The sequence below is a fragment of the Osmerus eperlanus genome, chromosome 8 (genome assembly GCF_963692335.1).
Source record: "Osmerus eperlanus chromosome 8, fOsmEpe2.1, whole genome shotgun sequence".
In the NCBI taxonomy this organism is placed as follows: Eukaryota; Metazoa; Chordata; class Actinopteri; order Osmeriformes; family Osmeridae; genus Osmerus; species Osmerus eperlanus.
The window spans coordinates 3,295,023-3,314,409 of record NC_085025.1 but is presented as its reverse complement, the minus strand read 5'-3'; the positions used below and the strand labels follow the sequence as shown (position 1 = coordinate 3,314,409).

General features: G+C 46.9%; 1 protein-coding gene across 1 annotated transcript; it reads left to right on the top strand.

The window, feature by feature from the left end:
- The first annotated feature begins 712 nt into the window (after nt 1-712).
- mmut (methylmalonyl CoA mutase) lies at nt 713-17,034 on the top strand. Its single transcript, XM_062467894.1, has 12 exons — nt 713-1,137; nt 1,523-1,890; nt 2,031-2,188; nt 3,273-3,444; nt 3,642-3,890; nt 4,031-4,142; nt 7,561-7,676; nt 9,876-9,991; nt 10,365-10,496; nt 10,818-10,965; nt 13,559-13,726; nt 16,227-17,034. Exons 1-12 carry the CDS (start codon nt 741-743, stop codon nt 16,353-16,355), a joined length of 2,265 nt encoding a protein of 754 aa, XP_062323878.1. The 5' UTR covers nt 713-740; the 3' UTR covers nt 16,356-17,034.
- The last annotated feature ends 2,353 nt before the right edge of the window (nt 17,035-19,387 follow it).

Sequence of the window (19,387 nt, the reverse complement as noted above, 5' to 3'; positions counted from 1 at the left end):
TCTTGCTGCTTTTTTTACATCCGGTGTCTTAGTTCAGAGTGTAACAAGCGCTACTTCTTTGCGATTGGTCAGTTTTGATGTTGTGAAACGTTATTGGTCAGTCAAACACACGCCTTTACTTCAACGCCACTCAACAACAAAACAAATACAAGGTCAGAATGTGTGCTTACTAATACAATTGCGTTAGCTGAAAACATACCCTCTTGCTGTGAAAGTCTTCTATCATATCCAATTGTAGGATGTTTCATGTTTCTTCACCATTCAAGCTGAATAATGCATTTTACAGCTAGTGCAGGCTAGCTATATAGCTAACGTAGGTAGTTAGCTATATAGCTAGCTAAAGCAGGAACAGAACTAATGTCATGAAATTGACAGCCAGTTTGGCAACATGCAAGTCACTTAACTAAGTTATAACTTTTTTGCAAGCACGACGTTTATCTTATTGTAAGTCACTTAAAGTCGCCCAAATGACTTATACCAGGTTTCCAGCCATTCTTTGAAGTACACCAACACTTACACAGATAGTAGCGAAAGCTAGCGGGGTGGTATACGTAATCGCATATGTAATCGGCCTCTAACCGTGTGTGTTACATGCCCCAATGAATGCATAACTGTGCTGTTATATTTAGATTATATAGACAGTTGTTAGTGAATCTATTTTCAACTTTTTAATTTATTTTAGTTATCACCAACTCTTCCTCTGCCTACACAGGTGTCTTATGTGTTACTGAGTCGCCAGCATGCTGACCGCACAGAGAGCATGTGCAGCTCTGACTGCTCGGCGACTTGTTGGAACCTCCGTCTCCGACACACACACACGCTCCCGCAAGTTCCGCACCGCCGCTCGCAGTCGCGACGAGCTGGAGCTCAATCCAGAATGGGCGAACTTGGCCAAAAAGCAGCTCAAAGGGAAGAACCCCGAGGACCTGATCTGGCGCACGCCCGAAGGCATCAACATCAAACCCGTTTACACAAAGTCAGACTCTGCTGCGGTCCCAGATGAACTGCCAGGAGTTTTCCCCTACACTAGGGGGCCCTATCCTACCATGTACACATCTAGACCCTGGACCATCAGACAGTATGCTGGCTTCAGCACAGTGGAGGAAAGCAACAAGTTTTACAGGGATAATATCAAAGGTAAATACTTTACACCTCGCGGACACATGTGCACAGTCTAGCGCCAGGACTGTAAACATCCTTCAGTGTTTGTGGTCACCCTCTGAACCAGTAATGGCAGTTCTTTTTGGTGTTATTAGCTCTAAAAATTGTGTAAATATTCGTGCAGCAATGAAAAGGCCTTTTTATACACTTTTCTGTTCTTAAGGTCAGTTGAATAAAATAAACGTACTCCAATGAAAGATAAATTCAATAATTTTATAAGTGCCTGATGTAAAACGGAAAGACTCTTAAAGTCATCTCAAGTCTAGTTTATGGTTGAATCACCTCCATCTTACCGCTTGTAGTAACCTCTCTTTCATCTCGAACTCACTCTCTCTCTCTACGTTTCTCTTTCTATTTCAAGCTGGACAGCAAGGTTTGTCTGTGGCCTTCGACCTCCCCACGCACAGAGGCTACGACTCGGACAACCCCCGCGTCCATGGAGATGTGGGAATGGCTGGAGTTGCCATAGACACCGTGGAAGACATGAAGATGCTGTTTGACGGAATCCCACTGGAGCGCATGTCCGTTTCCATGACAATGAATGGGGCAGTGATCCCTGTCCTGGCCATGTTCATAGTGACGGGAGAGGAGCAGGGGGTGTCCAAAGCCAAGCTTACAGGGACCATCCAGAATGACATCCTGAAAGAGTTCATGGTGCGCAACACCTATATCTTCCCCCCGGAACCATCCATGCACGCTATCGCGGATATCTTCGCCTACACATCCCAAGTAGGCATCCACTGTTTCCACTTAGTTTATTTATGTAACTTTTACTGCCCAACTTGATTCAGTACACGGTAGGAGTGCCGATTTGAGTTCTGCAAATCAAATGACAAATTCGGTTTACGTTTACCTTCCAACCCTAACAGAACATGCCCAAGTTCAATTCCATCTCCATCAGTGGCTACCACCTTCAAGAAGCTGGGGCAGACGCCATCTTAGAGGTGGCTTACACCATCGCCAACGGCTTGGAGTACTGCCGCACAGGGCTGAAAGCCGGCCTCACCATCGACGAGTTTGCTCCCAGGTAAGAAGAAAAGTAACGGGACCTTCTCGCAAGGTAATTTGTAACATTTACATTTAGTCATTTAGCAGACGCTCTTATCCAGAGCGACTTACAGTAAGTACAGGGACATTCCCCCCGAGGCAAGTAGGGTGAAGTGCCTTGCCCAAGGACACAACGTCAATTGGCACAGCCGGGAATCGACCCGGTAACCTTCGGTAAATGTAAATATAGCGCCGTGGCTTGGCTGTGTGGAATGATTGTACGTTGTCCGTGGTGCTCATTGCCAACCTTGATATGAGAAACGAATATACAGCTACATTTTTTTGTCTAAAACTCAATTTATTTAATTTATTTACTCGCCCCCAGCATCCCTACTTCCCGCAGCACTGGTCATAAGATCTGTATCAAGATCATAACTTCACAAAAACCCATGTGTGAAAGTAATGGATGGGTTTATAATGCCCAGAGCAGTCACAAAGTCTCAGTTATGTTCCCAAAGTCTCTCTCTGTTGTCTTGAGTTTGCCCGTCTCCACTGTGCCCTGGGGAGCCATGTGACAGTCCTCCAGATCAGATAGTGAACTGCAGACCTCCGGGGAGGAGAGCTCTGATGTGAGATCTGTCTCTCTCCCAAAGTGCTGAAGAGGAACGACGTATTCACTGACCTTACCATCTCACTCAGGCTCTTTTGTTTTGTTCTGAGTGTTCTGTTATGCGTCATAAACTACATGCCCGCCCTCATCATCCCTCCCTCATCATCCCTTTATCCTCCTTCCATTTGCTCCCTGCAGCACACTGGAGCTAAGCTGCCCCTGCCAATCACACAGACACTTCCTGGTTTGTGGGAGGGCGGTGATTTTGAAACATCCTCATCATCCAGTCTACAGTGACAGGGCCTTAACTTGAATGGCATTGATTGAGGCAAGCGTAGGTCATTCACAGAGAAAAGTATCTTCTTGGAAGTTGGAGGCTGGGTCAATCCTGAATTCATTTATTTGTTTCTTTGGTGTGTTTTGACAGAAAGATTTGACTGACATGAAGATGCATGTTTTTAGACAAATCTCTGTCACATGCACACTCACTCCCTGCCTCCCTCTGTCCTGTCAGGCTGTCCTTTTTCTGGGGCATTGGCATGAACTTCTACATGGAGATAGCCAAACTGCGGGCTGGGCGGCGACTCTGGGCCACGCTGATCAAGAAGAACTTCCAGCCCAAGATGGTCAAGTCCCTCCTCCTCAGAACGCACTGCCAGACCTCAGGATGGTCTCTCACTGAACAGGTACCTGCAGCCAACACTGGCACCATGGGATCCTTCCTGGGACATGTAACATCAGATTAGCTGTTCTAACAGACTCAATTGTCTTCAGCATCAGTGAATTCAGACGGATCTGAATGTGGATGTTGTATGGAGCCACTTCCATGTGGAGTGTCTGTGCTAGACCCCGAGGGCTCTGTCTCCTCTGTGCCCCCATCCAGGACCCCTACAACAACGTGGTGAGGACTGTGATCGAGGCCATGGCAGCAGTGTTCGGGGGTACCCAGTCGCTCCACACCAACTCGTTTGACGAGGCTCTGGGTCTGCCCACGGTCAAGAGCGCCCGCATCGCCCGAAACACCCAGATCATCATCCAGGAGGAGTCTGGGATACCCAACGTGGCCGACCCCTGGGGCGGATCCCACATGATGGAGGCCCTGACAGATGACGTCTACAACACCGCCCTAAAGGTCAGGGGTCAGGAGTGTCAGGGGCCAGCGCTCCACTGCTTAGAATTTGTCCATATTGTTTTCCCAACTTGTTTAGAAGAGTTTTGCTCCATGTTAATACGTATGTGTGTGTGTGTGTTGTCCTCTCCTCTCCTGTGTAGTTCATCAGTGAGATTGAGGAGATGGGGGGCATGGCCAGGGCTGTGGCTGAGGGCATTCCTAAACTACGCATAGAGGAGTGTGCTGCCCGCAGACAGGCTCGCATAGACTCAGGTACTGCACACTGTACCACCCTGACCTAACTGTTCCTCCTGCTCTCTCCCACCTGCTCTCTCCCCCCTGCTCTCTCCCCCCTGCTCTCTCCCTCCTGCTCTCTCCCTCCTGCTCTCTCCCTCCTGCTCTCTCTCACCTGCTCTCTCACTCCTGCTCTCTCCCTCCTGCTCTCTCTCACCTGCTCTCTCTCACCTTCTCTCTCCCTCCTGCTCTCTCCCTCCTGCTCTCTCCCTCCTGCTCTCTCCCTCCTGCTCTCTCACTCCTGCTCTCTCCCTCCTGCTCTCTCTCACCTGCTCTCTCTCACCTTCTCTCTCCCTCCTGCTCTCTCCCTCCTGCTCTCTCCCTCCTGCTCTCTCTCACCTGCTCTCTCCCTCCTGCTCTCTCCCTCCTGCTCTCTCTCACCTGCTCTCTCTCACCTTCTCTCTCCCTCCTGCTCTCTCTCACCTGCTCTCTCCCTCCTGCTCTCTCCCTCCTGCTCTCTCCCTCCTGCTCTCTCCCACCTGCTCTCTCCCTCCTGCTCTCTCCCTCCTGCTCTCTCTCACCTTCTCTCTCCCTCCTGCTCTCTCCCTCCTGCTCTCTCCCTCCTGCTCTCTCCCACCTGCTCTCTCCCTCCTGCTCTCTCCCTCCTGCTCTCTCTCACCTTCTCTCTCCCTCCTGCTCTCTCCCACCTGCTCTCTCCCTCCTGCTCTCTCCCTCCTGCTCTCTCCCACCTGCTCTCTCCCACCTGCTCTCTCCCTCCTGCTCTCTCCCTCCTGCTCTCTCCCTCCTGCTCCCTCTCACCTGCTCTCTCCCTCCTGCCCTCTCCCACCTGCTCTCTTCCTCTCCTCCACAACCCTATAAGGTAAGTGTTTCCCCCTAGGCAGACTGTGGCCCCAGTCAGGCAGAAGGCATCCACTCAATATTTAATTAAACTTTTTTGGGGGGAAGGTGGGGGGGATTTAGCTTCATTCAGCACATGCGTTAATCCAAAGCGACAAACAAGCAGCTCCTATAGTAAGCACAACAGACAGTCATGAACCAGAAGTGCACAGAAGTTTACTGGTTAGTTCCCACCAACCATGTCTATATTTACCGTTCTTCTTTGAAAGGGACAGAACACCGTGTAAGGACCTTCAAACTTTGTCCACCGAATACATTCAATAGAAAGTCGTGAGTTGGCGGCCGTAGTGTTCTTCAGTCAGTCGTGTTGATGTGTAGTCGTGCATAAGGCCCTAAAGCGCACCCCAAGCTCTCTGTTCCCACCCCAGACAACCTCCAGACCTACACCCAGACCCATACAGTTTCCAAAACAGCACAACCACCAATTAGTTACATACCTTATTTAGAGCGGAGTTGGAGGGCAGAGCTGCCAGCTGTTTTGGCTCTCGTTCAGCATCAGCAGTGTCGCTGACAATGCCAGTCCCTGAGAAGCCAGCAAGCAGGCTGCGGGTGCCCAACGGTTTATGCCTTGTCCGTGGGACACGTGCCGGATGAGAGCAGCAAGTTAGCACACACTCTGGGACTTGCCTGACATCTGTCCCCAGATACTGGAGGGGGATGGGGGGGGGGGGGGGGGTAGAGGTGTCCTCAGGCTACTCACACATTTCTCTGTGTGCGATCTGACCCCGAGTCTTCCCACCTCAACTCAAACGTTCAGATTCCCATTACATTCCACAGCAGCTCTCAATCTCATCCTGAATGCAGCGAAGCGGACATATGTATTAAAGTGGACTGTAAAACTGTCCATTCTCATATGAATTACACATAGTCCTTTGTACACAGTTTGCATATATGAATTTTAACCGCAATTTTCTGGACGGCGTTGCCGCGGGCTAGCTGCAAGATGGCCTGAGGGCCTGAAGGCCTGCCACTCCAGGGGTCTCTCTGGGGAACCGAGCAGAAGCGATCTAGCAGCTCTGCCTACTGCACACTCCGTTCCCTTGTCTCACGCGTTCATCATTGGCCTTACACAGACCTGCTATGGAAGGAGTCACACACTTTGTGCGTGTGTGTGTGTGTGTGTGTGTGTGTGCTGAGGGGTTGTGGAGGGTGTGTTTACACAGATGGTGTGAAGTGTCTGGGATTTGGAGGCTAATGATAAGGGAATTGTTGAAGTGTGGGCCTCTGAAGTGTGTGTGCATGTTAATTCAGGGATTTGGTTGGATTTCAGTTGTCGATCTATTTATCTTCTCTGGCTCTCCGTGGAGAATGGGCCTCGATGTGATGTTGTCTTAACCAGCTGGGAAATTACATCCCAAATCCAAACACCATAGCAACAAGATCCATGCTCTTATTCCTGTCTCACTAAACACACATATAGAGGACAAAAATCTAATAAAGACAGACAATATCCATGTAACAAATCTTGGGTGCCTAAGACTTCTGCCCAGTGCTGTCAATAGTGTAAACCTCTCTCTCTTATCACTGTAATATCATGTCACTTTACTATTTCATGGGGTTGCATTGGTTTTCTCAGTATTCATTTACATGTAGTCATTTAGCAGACGCTCTTATCCAGAGCGACTTACAGTAAGTACAGGGACATTCCCCCCGAGGCAAGTAGGGTGAAGTGCCTTGCCCAAGGACACAACGTCATGTGGAACAGCCTGGAATTGAACCGGCAACCTTCTGATCAATAGCCCGATTCCCTAACCGCTCAGCCACCTGACTCCCACACCCTATTCACACCTGTTTGACCACACACGCACATACCCCACCCCCCCACACAGGAGGCCTCATTCAGGCGGCTTGAACTCCTTGCTCCATCTCCCTCATCTGTGCCCTTCATCCCAGCGAGGACCCCAGGCTGTCTTATCAGATGCCAGATGATTGGCCTCGTGAACATGGCAGGTGTTAGCCAGCGCGTGGCACGCAAGGGGAGCCCTTCCAACTGCTGCTGCCCTCTTCACAGAGCCAGAGCCTGTGAAGAGGGAGGGAGGGGGGGGACGGAGGGAGGGAGGGGGGGGACGGAGGGGGGGGGGGGAGGGAGGGGGGAGAGGGAGGGGGGAGAGGGAGGGGGGAGAGAGAGGGGGGAGAGAGAGAGAAGGGGAGGCCTAGGGGGAGGGGAGGGGGGAGGGAGGGGAGGGGGGAGGGAGGGGGGGGGAGGGAGGGAGAGAGAGAAGGGGAGGCGTAAGGGGAGGGGAGGGGGGAGGGGGAGAAATGAGGTGACTTGGGATCTGTCAGTTTTCCTTGCCAAGTGAACCCATTGGGAGCAAACTGGCTACTGTCTAGCTTTGAAAGTGAGCCCCCACCTCACCTAAGTGTGTGTTCTCTGTGTAAAATAGGGATTTAGTCATTTGTGACAAAAACAAACACAGATGTTCCCATGCTTTCAGCTGGCAGTAGCTGGTGCTGCTCAGGTAGCAGACCTGTGTTTGTGTGTGTGTTCTTGGTCCTCTCATTGATCCAGAACGTGTCTCCTCATAATTGTCCTCCACAGGTAACGAGGTCATTGTCGGTGTGAACAAGTATCGTCTGGAGACAGAGGAGACGGTGGAAGTGCTGGCTATAGACAACACCAGCGTGCGCAATAAACAGATCGACAAACTGAAGAACGTAAGTAACATCGTACGCTCACAGGAGTCTGTGTCTGTCTGACTGGCTGTCTTCTTAGATCACATCACAGCTCCAACGAGTCTTACCATTTTGCTCACAAACACATCCATGTAACATTGTTTGAACTCATGTTAAGAGTTCAAACAAACACGCCAGATCATATGTTCCATCTGTGGTATTAGACCAGCAAAGGAATGTTGCCAAAAAATAAGCTATCAGCTGTATCAGGGTTCAGGGTGATTGAGAAGTCGACCTTGCTACAGATGGTTATCTGTGGAAAGGTGAATTGAGGTTTAGATTGAATTGCTGTGCTCTACAATATAGTGCTGGTCTCTCTAACAGGGTTCAGCCAAACATGTTTCAACAAGCCACTGTCTTCTCCTAAACTGAAGTTACAACACTTCAGCTGACAAAAACACAAACAAATATTCATAGAAACGTTGGATAAGAGTCAGGAAGTAAAATAAAAGAGGTTTTGAACTCAACAAAGATAATACCATTATCTGTGCTGAGTTAGAACATTGAGGTTGTATCATTATCAGCAATACAAAGGACTCAGACATACACACAAAATAGGGCTTTGTGTCTCTGCAATGCAACTGAAATAAATCATTTGGATAATTTGATTATATTTCACCTAATCCGCACCCCTCCAAATGTTTTCAGCCTTAATGCCATTTTATCATAACCCTCCATAGCAAATGCAATGCATTACTTGATGCTGTCTTCTAAATTGCACTGTCCGTTCAATGATACATTTGGATCATAAGACCCGATTATGGTGTTCGGCTTTCACTTGAGAAGAAACGCCTCTTTAGAAATAAACTTGTTTGTGTATTACTTTTAATGAAGTGCTTTATCTGTCCGAGGAAAGCTACGCAATTGTTTGGCCCTGAAAAGCTCAGATAAAAATCATCCAATCTGTGGTCCAGCATGTGTGTAAATCTGATCCGCTGAAGGAAAGGGTACTCCTCTTGTGTTGCAGCCTTGACCTGTTTATCCTTGGTAGAATACTTTGTTTCCTACTATCTGGTGTCAGAAACATGAATTTGGACCGCTAGCAGGCAGATGGCTTCATCCACTCTGACCTAATTATACTTACTGTAAGTCGCTCTGGATAAGAGCGTCTGCTAAATGACTAAATGTAATGTAAATGTAATTATTGTACATGAGATCATTTTAATTCCTCCACTGCTGTGATTCAAAATGCGTCTGTAAGCCAACATCTACTCCAGGGCATACAGCTGCAGGCTTCACATATTGCCAAAGTTGTGATAGCCTTTACATGATGTCTGCCTGGATGAGAGGCAGACATGAACAGCAGGATGAACAGCAGGATTGTCTCCTCCAGGCGAAATTCTATCAAGTTTGGATTTTTTTTTTTTTTTTTTTTTTGCAGTCTTGTTCCATTTGTTGAGCACAAAGGGATTAGGCAGTTTAGAATCAAATCCATTTGATTTGCATTAGGAGCTGTACACATTGGCACTCGAGCACCAGTGCCTGGGAAGCCAGGTTCTACCACGGCAATGCTGCAGTCTATCTGGCTCTCCTGAAAGGTCACTTAGCATCAAACAGGGTTGACCTGAGAGAAGAGCAGCATAGATGTATCGTGTTCACATCCCTCCCTCTTCACACTTCTCTGTCTCTCAGGGATACGGCTGCTCAGACGCTCAGACAAGTGTAGGTTTGGTTAATGAAGGCAGAGGCGGGATGGTTGAGGAACTAGTTGTTGAGATTTGATATAGAAAGACTGGTTTTAAATTAAACCTAACCTCCTTATGTAGTGATAAAGCTTCCTGCCTGTCTGTCTGTCAGTCTCTCTGAACGTCCATCTGTCTCTCTCTCTCTGCCTGTCTGCCTGCCTGTCTGTCTGTCTGTCTGCCTGTCTGCCTGCCTATCTGTTTTCAGCAGGGTCTGTGTGGACATTGATTTATAGAAACTGGTGGCGTACACATTTAGCACAGCCCTTTAATAGAGAGATCTACAGCCAAGCCTAATTGCCCAATAACTGATGTTATTTCAGTTTCAGCTGTTGTGCCACAGGGGCTAATTAGAAACACACACTTCACACACACAGTTACACACTTCATCGTGTACTGTGAGATGGATACAGTCTCAGTATGTGACACGGGCCATGTCCTCCCTGTAAAGGCTGGTCCAAGACGTAATTCTAATGTTGTGGCTCGGTTCTTCCGGCAGGTCAGAGCGAGCCGTGATGCAGAGAAGGCAAGGGCGTGCCTGGCAGCCATCGAGGAGTGCGCTCGCACACGGGAGGGGAACCTCCTGGGCCTGGCTGTGGAGGCAGCCCGTGCCAGGTACGCCCTCAAACCCCAGACCCGTCGTGCTTTAGTCGGGTTCTAGAATGCTCCTAGCTTGGCTCTAGAATGGTTTTGGTATGGTTCTAGTCGGGTTCTAAAATGCTCCTAGCTTTGCTCTAGAATGGATTTGGTATGGTTCTAGTCGGGTTCTAGAATGCTCCTAGCTTGGCTCTAGAATGGTTTTGGTATGGTTCTAGTCGGGTTCTAGAATGCTATTAGGTTGGCTCTAGAATAGTTTTTGTATGGTTCTAGTCGGGTTCTAGAATGCTCCTAGCTTGGCTCTAGAATGGTTTTGGTATGGTTCTAGTTGGGTCCTTTTCCACTGGTTTGTCTTTATAATCCTTGCGAGGGAACATGTTCTCTTAAACAGGTGTTCAGTCGGGGAGATCACAGACGCCATGAAGACTGTGTTCGGAGAGCACAAAGCCAGCACCAGGATGGTGAGTGGAGCCTACCGCAGCGAGTACGGAGAAAACGAGGAAATCTCGCTGACCAACAACCGGTAAGATGGACAACTACCTGTGAGACTAGGACTGTTACATGGCTTCATGAAGCCTCTCTTTAATCTGATTATGAAGGGGTTTGTAAATTAGGTTTTATATTTAAAAGGAAAATGTATCCCTTTGAGTGATGCTGTGTCAGGTATTTAGATAATCATGCACATCATTTTCATAGTATAGAGTATGTTTGTACGGTACAATGTTTGTAATTTGGAGTCATGAGTTTTCATTCAGACATTTTGTGGTGGGACACTTGACCACAGACGTTGTCTGTATATGTGCTAATGAGGTTGCCCGTGTCATTTCCTGCATGGCGTTTTCAGGGTTATTGAGTTTAAAAAGCATGAAGGGAGAAACCCTCGTCTATTGGTGGCGAAGATGGGCCAGGACGGTCATGACAGGGGTGCAAAGGTCATCGCCACAGGCTTCGCTGACCTGGGCTTTGATGTGGACATTGGACCTCTCTTCCAGGTGAGTCAGCACATACAGTGCTCATGGTGTGCTCATGGGTTTTGATTTAAATAATGTGTTAAAAAAGGTTAAATGGGGTAAAAAAGGTTTGAAAAAGGTTTTGGCGGGAAAATTTACTGGACGCCGTAAATTTCTAGCCCTGCCTTCAACGTCTAGTCCAGTCTGAAGCTACACTTCTGAGCTATACCCATTCCCTTGTGAGATGTTGTGTGATGTTGTAGACATCGATGGCCTGTATAATCTGTGGCGCTGAGGGCCCCTAGGTTAAATTTATTCCAACTGGGTTTTGTTTATTACTCTGTATTACAGTGAGCAGGTGTGGGGACATAAACACATATGGATAAAAGAGCCATACTCATGTTTAATGCTGTTTAACGAGATAAAATAGCCTAAACTAGTGTTGTATCGCTAGGGGTGAAGTCCTTTGTAGACCAAGCCAAAACATTCCCCACAAATGAAGAACACAGCTGCTCTGCAGATCAAAGAAGAGAATACCTTGGAGTTAAGATACTGTTTCACACAAGTTTGGAAAATATCACTAATCCCTCCCTTTTATTCATGCAAAAGTGCCCATTTCCTTTTGTCTACTGGCTAGGTATCATTAACATTCTCGGCCTCCCTAACCTCTTCCTCTTCAGAGAGAGAGACAGAGAGACTGACAATTAGCTGGACCACCAGGGAAAACCTTCCATGCAGTGAAGTATAGCAATCTATCTCTTGCTGCTTACCCCAGAGCCCAGTCTCACTGCTTTCCCTCTCTCAGACAGGATTTCACGGCCTCCATTCATATTTACATTGACCCTTGCAGTGTTCTAGAACGATGCTCCCTAAGTACGAACTCAAGATCATTTGTCTCTTTACAGAGTGTGGTCACAAGTTGATGGTGTGTGTGGGGCTGCTAGTACGGTAGTGTCTGCTCCGAACACTCGGGTGAGACATCTAAACGGTATCATGCCTGTGACAGAGCGATAACGTGGTTTTGGAGTCTGGACAGCAAATCTAATAAATTCAGTTAAAGAGGAAGTTTCAATAGAGACGTTTCCTTAAACGACTTTGATAGAAATCGTACGCGTCTTGGATGAAGTTGAAGCAGGACGTACAATACGGACAGTCTGTTAAGTTTCTTATCTCTTAGCTGACGTTAGTGACAGAACCATGTCTTTGTACAACTTTGTGTCAAATCTAGTGTGTAATGACTTCACCTTCATAGTTGAGATGTGTGTGACTGTGTCCCCAAGATAAGTCTCAACTTTTGTCTAAATCAAATCTCTTGCTGTCATCCATCAACCTTGTTTTACTTCCCACCACAGCCAAAGATTAAACTTTCTCTGGCCAAGTCATTATTTATTTTTGTACAGAAAAATCCATCAATCATAAATACCATAAAAATTGCGAGTACGTGACCAAGGGAAATGTCAGACGATTGTTCAGGTGGGTGAGTGGGACCCGTGTGTGTCTCTCACATGACTGGAACCTGTGTTTCATAACTGCCACGTGTGTGTGTGTGTCATCTCTCCTCTGAGAAGTCATTGAAGTGAAGACTTCACCTGGCAGTATTTACATGTACATACGTCCTCCTCCTGTTGTTACACCTTTCGGGGATCCTTGATAAAAAGGCATCATCACACATCCAGCGCTCACTAACCTGTGTCCTCTGCCTGCCCTTGGGACAGCTTCCCTGTAGGTTCACACCTGGCTGCTATTTTTTATGGCTAATACATGTCATTCCAGGTGAACCTACATGTAAACAGGCTTTTCTTAAGGTATTGATCGCTGTTAAGTTGAATCTAATTCATTTGCACCTGTGTAGCTTCACAGATCTCTTTTTCTCCAATAGTTTTCAAGGCGGCTGTCAGATTAAGGGTCTGTCCTTGGTAAAGGACCATACTGAGTTGGTCTGAGGATCCTTTCCGGGCTTCACTTTGTCGTCTCCCTGACCAGAATAAAAAATTTCCTGAAAATAACTGTCTTTCATCATGAACAGTTTGTCCTTAAAGGTCCCATGACATGAAAATGTCACTTTCAGAGGTTATTTAACATTAATATGAGTCCCCCTAGCCTGCCTTTGGTCCCCACATGGCAAAAAATTTTGATAGGTGTAAACCAAGCCCTGGGTATTCTTCTCCGCCTTTGAGAAAATGAAAGCTCAAACGCTCCGATTTGAAAATGTTCCTCTTATGTCATAAGAGGAAAGGTTACCTCCCCTTTCTCTGCTTTGCCCGCCGAGAGAATCTGGCGCGCCCATGAGAAAATGAACTACGACCATGCAAGCGCGATATCGATTTTTCCTCGAGACATCATGGCTTGCAAACGACCGAAGCATGGCAGTTAGCCCCGCCTCTCCTCTCCTCCTCATGGCATTTAAAGCTACAGACACAGAAACAACACGTCCTGAGGAAAGCTCATTGTGGGACTGCTCTTAGTGGCTGTAATTCTGCACCAAGGCTGAATTTCGGCAAAGAGACTTCAGATACAGTATTAGGGGACCACTAAGGCCTATATAAAAGCATCCAAAAACAGCATGACATGGGACCTTTAAATCCTTAGCGCGAGTCTCAGTCAGGTTTTCTCCTGTGTTCCCTTGTGAGAGCAGACTCCGCTGGAGGTGGCACAGCAGGCGGTGGATGCGGATGTGCACTGCGTGGGCGTCAGTACCCTGGCGGCGGGGCACAAGACGCTGGTCCCAGAGCTCATCAAGGAGCTGAGGAACCTGAACCGCCCTGACATCCTGGTCATCTGCGGGGGCGTCATTCCACCACAGGTAACCTCTGACCTCCTGAGGATCAACGCGTGTCAATTCCTGTCTCCCCGCTGACGGATATATTTCTGGTCTCTGTCATCTCTCTCTCTCTCTCTCTCTCTCTCTCTCTCTCTCTCCCCTCTCTCTCTTTCTCCCCCCTCTCTTTCTCTCTTTCTCTTTCTCCCTGTCAGATGTCCTCTTACCTTAACAGAAACAATATTTTGCTTGGGATTAGTCTTACATTCCGGCTGTTTCTCAGGGGGGGGGGGCTTGTCTGGGGAAGGCTGGATAGCACTCTCCAACACAGTGTCCTCTCACAGTTAAAGCCCTGGAATGGTGGTTTTAGTCTCAGAAGGGTTCTTTGACAGTGTGCTGAGGAAGGTTATATAAGTAGGAGAGGATCCTTCCCCAAGCCTCACACTCGCCAATCCAGATGATGAACTTAAGGAGAAGCTGTGAGTGCACCCTGTAAAAATGCTTTCATCTCTGATTTACAGAATCAATTGAATTCCCCCAGTTCGTCACTCTCTCCCTTCCACTCACTCCCCCTCTCTCCATCTCTCACTTACTCTCCCACCCCTGCAGAGTGCCCTGCGAGGCTTGGGCTCCATACTTCTCCTTCCTTCCTACATAATCCTTCTGATTCCTGGGTAGGAGGTGGATGGATATTACATGTTGCGAGCATGAAACTTGTTTGCCAGAACGAAAAGGGTGATGCATGACGACCTGTGTTTTTGTCTGCAGGACTGTGGGTCGATGCTGAAAGCAGCGATTTCCTCCCCGTTCATATGTGGTTTTTCATAGAAAGGTATCACGTGCTGTTTCAGCCTCGTCTCCGCTGACTGGGAGAGGGAAGGAGCAGACGATCACTGGCTTAACACTTGTGTTCTCTTCGGGTCATTCTGACCCATCAGTCATTGTGACCCACCGTCGTATTGCGACAACTTTACCGCATACAAAAACAAAGTGAAGCATTTTCTTTTAACCGTTGGGCTGTCTCAGACCCCCCACATTGCGAACGTTAAAAGAAAATTATTTGTATTTGTTTTTGTATTGGGTAAAATTGGGTAAACACAACGATGGCTCTTTATGAACCTTTGGGTCTTTATGAACCTTTGGGTCATGTGACTCGAAGGCAGCACAAGGGTTGATAAAACACAGTTCTAACAACGAAGATGAAGAAGACTGTATTTAGAGGGCTGGAGGCTACAGCACAGAGCAGCTTTCTCCTAATTGGCTGTAGAATACAGTCCCCTGTGTTTGTGTTCTGGTCTAGCACACAGTAGCATAACACAGTCCAGCAAATCACAAGACACACTGTAGCAGGGGGGAAGGATGAAGGCCACGAAAGGCATTTGGGATCTAGCATCCTGATCATTTACCATGTTGATGACCTTTCACAAGGAGTCTGTGGGTTGTCAATACAACTGTATTGAGTGATTTTGGATGGAGAGCTCTCGAGTAGTGAGTGTGAATCAAAACAAGTTGCAGATCTGAATTGACATATAAATCTATAGCTTTGTCTCGGGCTGTCTGGTTCTAGTGATCACCTCTTCCCAGTCCGGTTCACGTCACACACAGCCCCGGTCAAGTCCGTCGGGGGTGCTGGGAGAACAACCACAATTAGATATGTTTTTTTCCACAGGCTTTCCATTAGCTACACTCCTGTAACCGTTATATAAAATACACAGATGTGTCAATTATACATTTACATTTAGTCATTTAGCAGACGCTCTTATCCAGAGCGACTTACAGTAAGTACCAGGACATTCTCCCCGAGGCAAGTAGGGTTAAGTGCCTTGCCCAAGGACACAACGTCAGTTGGCATGACCGGGAATCGAACTGGCAACCTTCATATTACCAGCCCGATTCCCTCACCGCTCAGCCACCTGACACCTGTGAATTAAAGACTTGTTATAGTTAGATGGACATAGTCCAAACCATTTTAGAACATGATAAATACTTAGCCGCTGAAAGGGTACATGGAGTTTCCTAGAAATGGCATGTTGTCATAGATAGTAGTCTATGGTTGACTAACAATGTTACTTTAATTGATGCTCCTTCTAGCTCTTGTCAGTAGAACATTCGACTGGGCTGTACCTACGTAATCAATTTAAAAGAAGCTTTATTTGTCTTCTACAAAGGGAAAAGTGTAAACAACTTGAGTAGGAATCATCACTGTATTCATGTTGGATGTCCTCTTGTTTAGAAGGCTGCATTAATAATCTTAGTTGTAGTCATTTTGGTTTTTTTATGAGAAGAGAATGGTGTTACAGAACAAGATTTGTAGTTGTAGGTTTCTAGCACCCCTGTCGTTTTTTGTCTGATCTGGTCGATGAATTATATCCTTGTAGATATTTCTAGGGGCTGGTTGTGATATAAGAGTCAGGACAGCATATGTACGGTAGCCAGCCTATACTGTATGTACACGTCTTGCTTATCTATTGTCTCTTTCAAACTACAAATCCACAGTTCTCTAGATCTGAGAATGTTCTGTTCCCCTCCCACGTTCCCTGTGCAGGACTACGAGTTCCTCTTCCAGAGCGGTGTGTGTTGCATCTTCGGCCCGGGCACCCGGATCCCCCAGGCAGCCGTGGAGGTTATCGACAACATCGAGAAGAGCCTAGAGAAGATCCGCCAGGCCATGTGAACAAGAGCCCACGCCACAACCCCACGCCAGGACCCCACGCCAGGACCCCACACCACGACCCCACGCCAGGACCCCACACCACAACCCCACACCAGGACCCCACACCACGACCCCACGCCAGGACCCCACACCACGACCCCACGCCAGGACCCCACGCCACGACCCCACGCCACAATCCCACGCCACGACCCCACGCCAGGACCCCAAACCACCACCCCACGCCAGGACCCCAAACCACCACCCCACGCCACGACCCCACGCCAGGACCCCACGCCAGGACCCCACGCCACGACCCCACACCACCACCCCACGCCACGACCCCACACCAGGACCCCACGCCAGGACCCCACACCACGATCCCACGCCACAACCCCACACCACCACCCCACACCACCACCCCACACCACGATCCCACGCCACAACCCCACGCCAGGACCCCACACCACGATCCCACGCCACCACCCCACACCACGACCCCACACCACGACATGACCATCTACACTTCAGCCTCTGTCTTGACCCTGTGGGAAAGATGCTACAGTTGGAAAGTGTTATAATCTGACTGCTTAACTAGAGCCATTGGGCTGTTTAATAAAAAGTTATGGTATACATAATGTGTTTTATGAATCAGGTTAGATTCTCATTGATGCATAATGTAATAAAGTTGTGATTAAAGGAATTGTACGTTCATTTGTATTATATGCGGCCTCCCATGCATCCAAGAACGCTGATTTTTAATAATGTGTCACAGCAACCCGACTGTTTAAAAAATAAATAATAATAATCCTGCACTTTTTGATACGATCAAATGCCACTGTAATCTTGCATTACATTTATTTAAATCAGATTTAGACAGGTCAATATTTAACCAGTATGTGTTTGTATTATAAAGAATATCTGAGGGAAATGATGCTGATGAAATCGTGTTATCTGTTAAACACAGTTCATTGAAGCAGGAAACACAATGAATACCTACTTGATTTATGAGAAATGAATCATAAATGTTGTGTTTTGTCAAAGGGAGATTTATGTAAAAAAAAATACAAATTTACGTTAGACTGCTTTAGATTTGGCTTTAATCAGAATGGGTTTTATTCGCCATGAAAGTTTGCACAGACAAGGAATTTGCTTTGGCAGGAAGGTGCAAACATTAAACATATAGGAATCTAAAATTTAAATATGAGGACTAACTACTAAGGGTACATAACTAGCAAACTAAGGGTACATAACTAGCAATGAAATTAGATTAAAATAAACTATACAATAAAATGTAAAAAAATAAAAATAAGTCACAGTAATTTACAATATAAAAATACAAATATTACAAAAAATACAAATGGTACAGGATTGTATTGTCCAGTGCAAAAAGCAGTGTTGTTTTAAGGGCATTAAGTCATGAAGTCAGTGTGAACCCTTGGCCTTGTTAAAGAGGCCAACAGCGGAAGGGAAGAAACTGTTTTTGTGGCGTGAGGTATTGGTCCTGATGGACCGCAGCCTTCTGCCGGAGGGGAGTGACTGAAACAGGGAGTGACCAGGGTGGGAGGAGTCGGCCACAATCTTCCTCGCTCGCCTCAGGGTCCTCGAGGTGTGCAGGTCCTCGAGGGTAGGCAGATTGCAGCCAATAACCTTCTCAGCAGTGCGGATGATACGCTGCAGCCTGCTCTTGTCCTTGGCAGTGGCAGCAGCGTACCAGATGGTGATGGAGGAGGTGAGGATGGACTCAATGATGGCTGTGTAGAAGTGCACCATCATAAATCCCAGAGGACAAAGCTTAAACAGAGAAGACAGTCTATGCTAAGTTCATAGTGGGCTGTTTCTACATTATATATTTACTCAAATGGCATTTGCCTTACATAAAACGATTTGTATTATCTTGATCTTGTTAAATCCCATCATTTTGGACTTATTTGTCTTAGTGGAATGATGGGATTGCGTCCTGGCCCTGCCTTGCATAAATAAGCTTCATTCTCTACTGTTGACAACAACGAGACAGTCTACTTTCTATTATGTCCACTCACTTTGGAACTGTGTCCCACGAGAGTTCAGCACAGTTCAGGCAGGGTGAAAAAAATTGATCTGCACCGCAACATGTACACGGTATATGTACTCCAATAAATACTGTTTGTTTTCAAGTTTTCCGGTGATTGTCTTGAAGGACAGTCGTATTGATGATATGGATAATGAGTAAATGCATAGTAGGCCATGTTTAACACCAATATATATGTAACTGTGTGTAGTCTCATTCAAGGGTAGATGTTGATGTGATCTTATCCCCAAGCACTTAGTCTCCTTTGCTTTCCCTCACTTGCTTTGTCCGTGTCTCTCTCTGGGGCAAATGCTTTTTCTTACTTTGATACGTTAGAACCCTGTTAAATTCTGTTAAAGAAGTCAGTAAGGCCAAATCTGCCCACTAAGCCCTAGTGAAGCATGGCTTTCAAAAGCTTCCAACGTCCAAAGTCAATACCTCTAAACCTGCCTATTGATCCATCTCTTCATGCTAAATCTGGCCTTTCCAGGTAGAGGCATCACCAAGGACTGTGAAGGTGATGCAGACTAGTCATGGGTGTGGGAAAGTCAGTAGAGGAAAGGGTTCTTATTACACAAAAAAGAGCATCATAATAAGAGTCCAATATGTGATCGTTATGGGGATAATTTATATTGATAATGAGTCCTAAGCAATTTTCCCAGTGTAGTCTACGCATTTTCTCTATCCTATTCTATTTACTTTTAACAGTCAACTGTCAAACTGCTTTAAATCCTCAGTAACTTTAATGAGCGTTGTTTTTTTGTTTTTATCATAGACGATGTCCTGCTCGTTGTAGCTTGGATTCAGGGAACATTTCCTTTTTCTTTTTTATTTCTTAATACCCTAAACCTGTGAACCAGCGACAGCATCGGATAGCCTCCTCAGGAGGGTGTTATTTGGTTATATAATCTTTATTACCGCTGTACATATATACATATTTATTGCACAGACTGTTGGATAATAGACAGGAAACGTAGGAGGGAGAGAGAGAGAAGACAACCCCGGC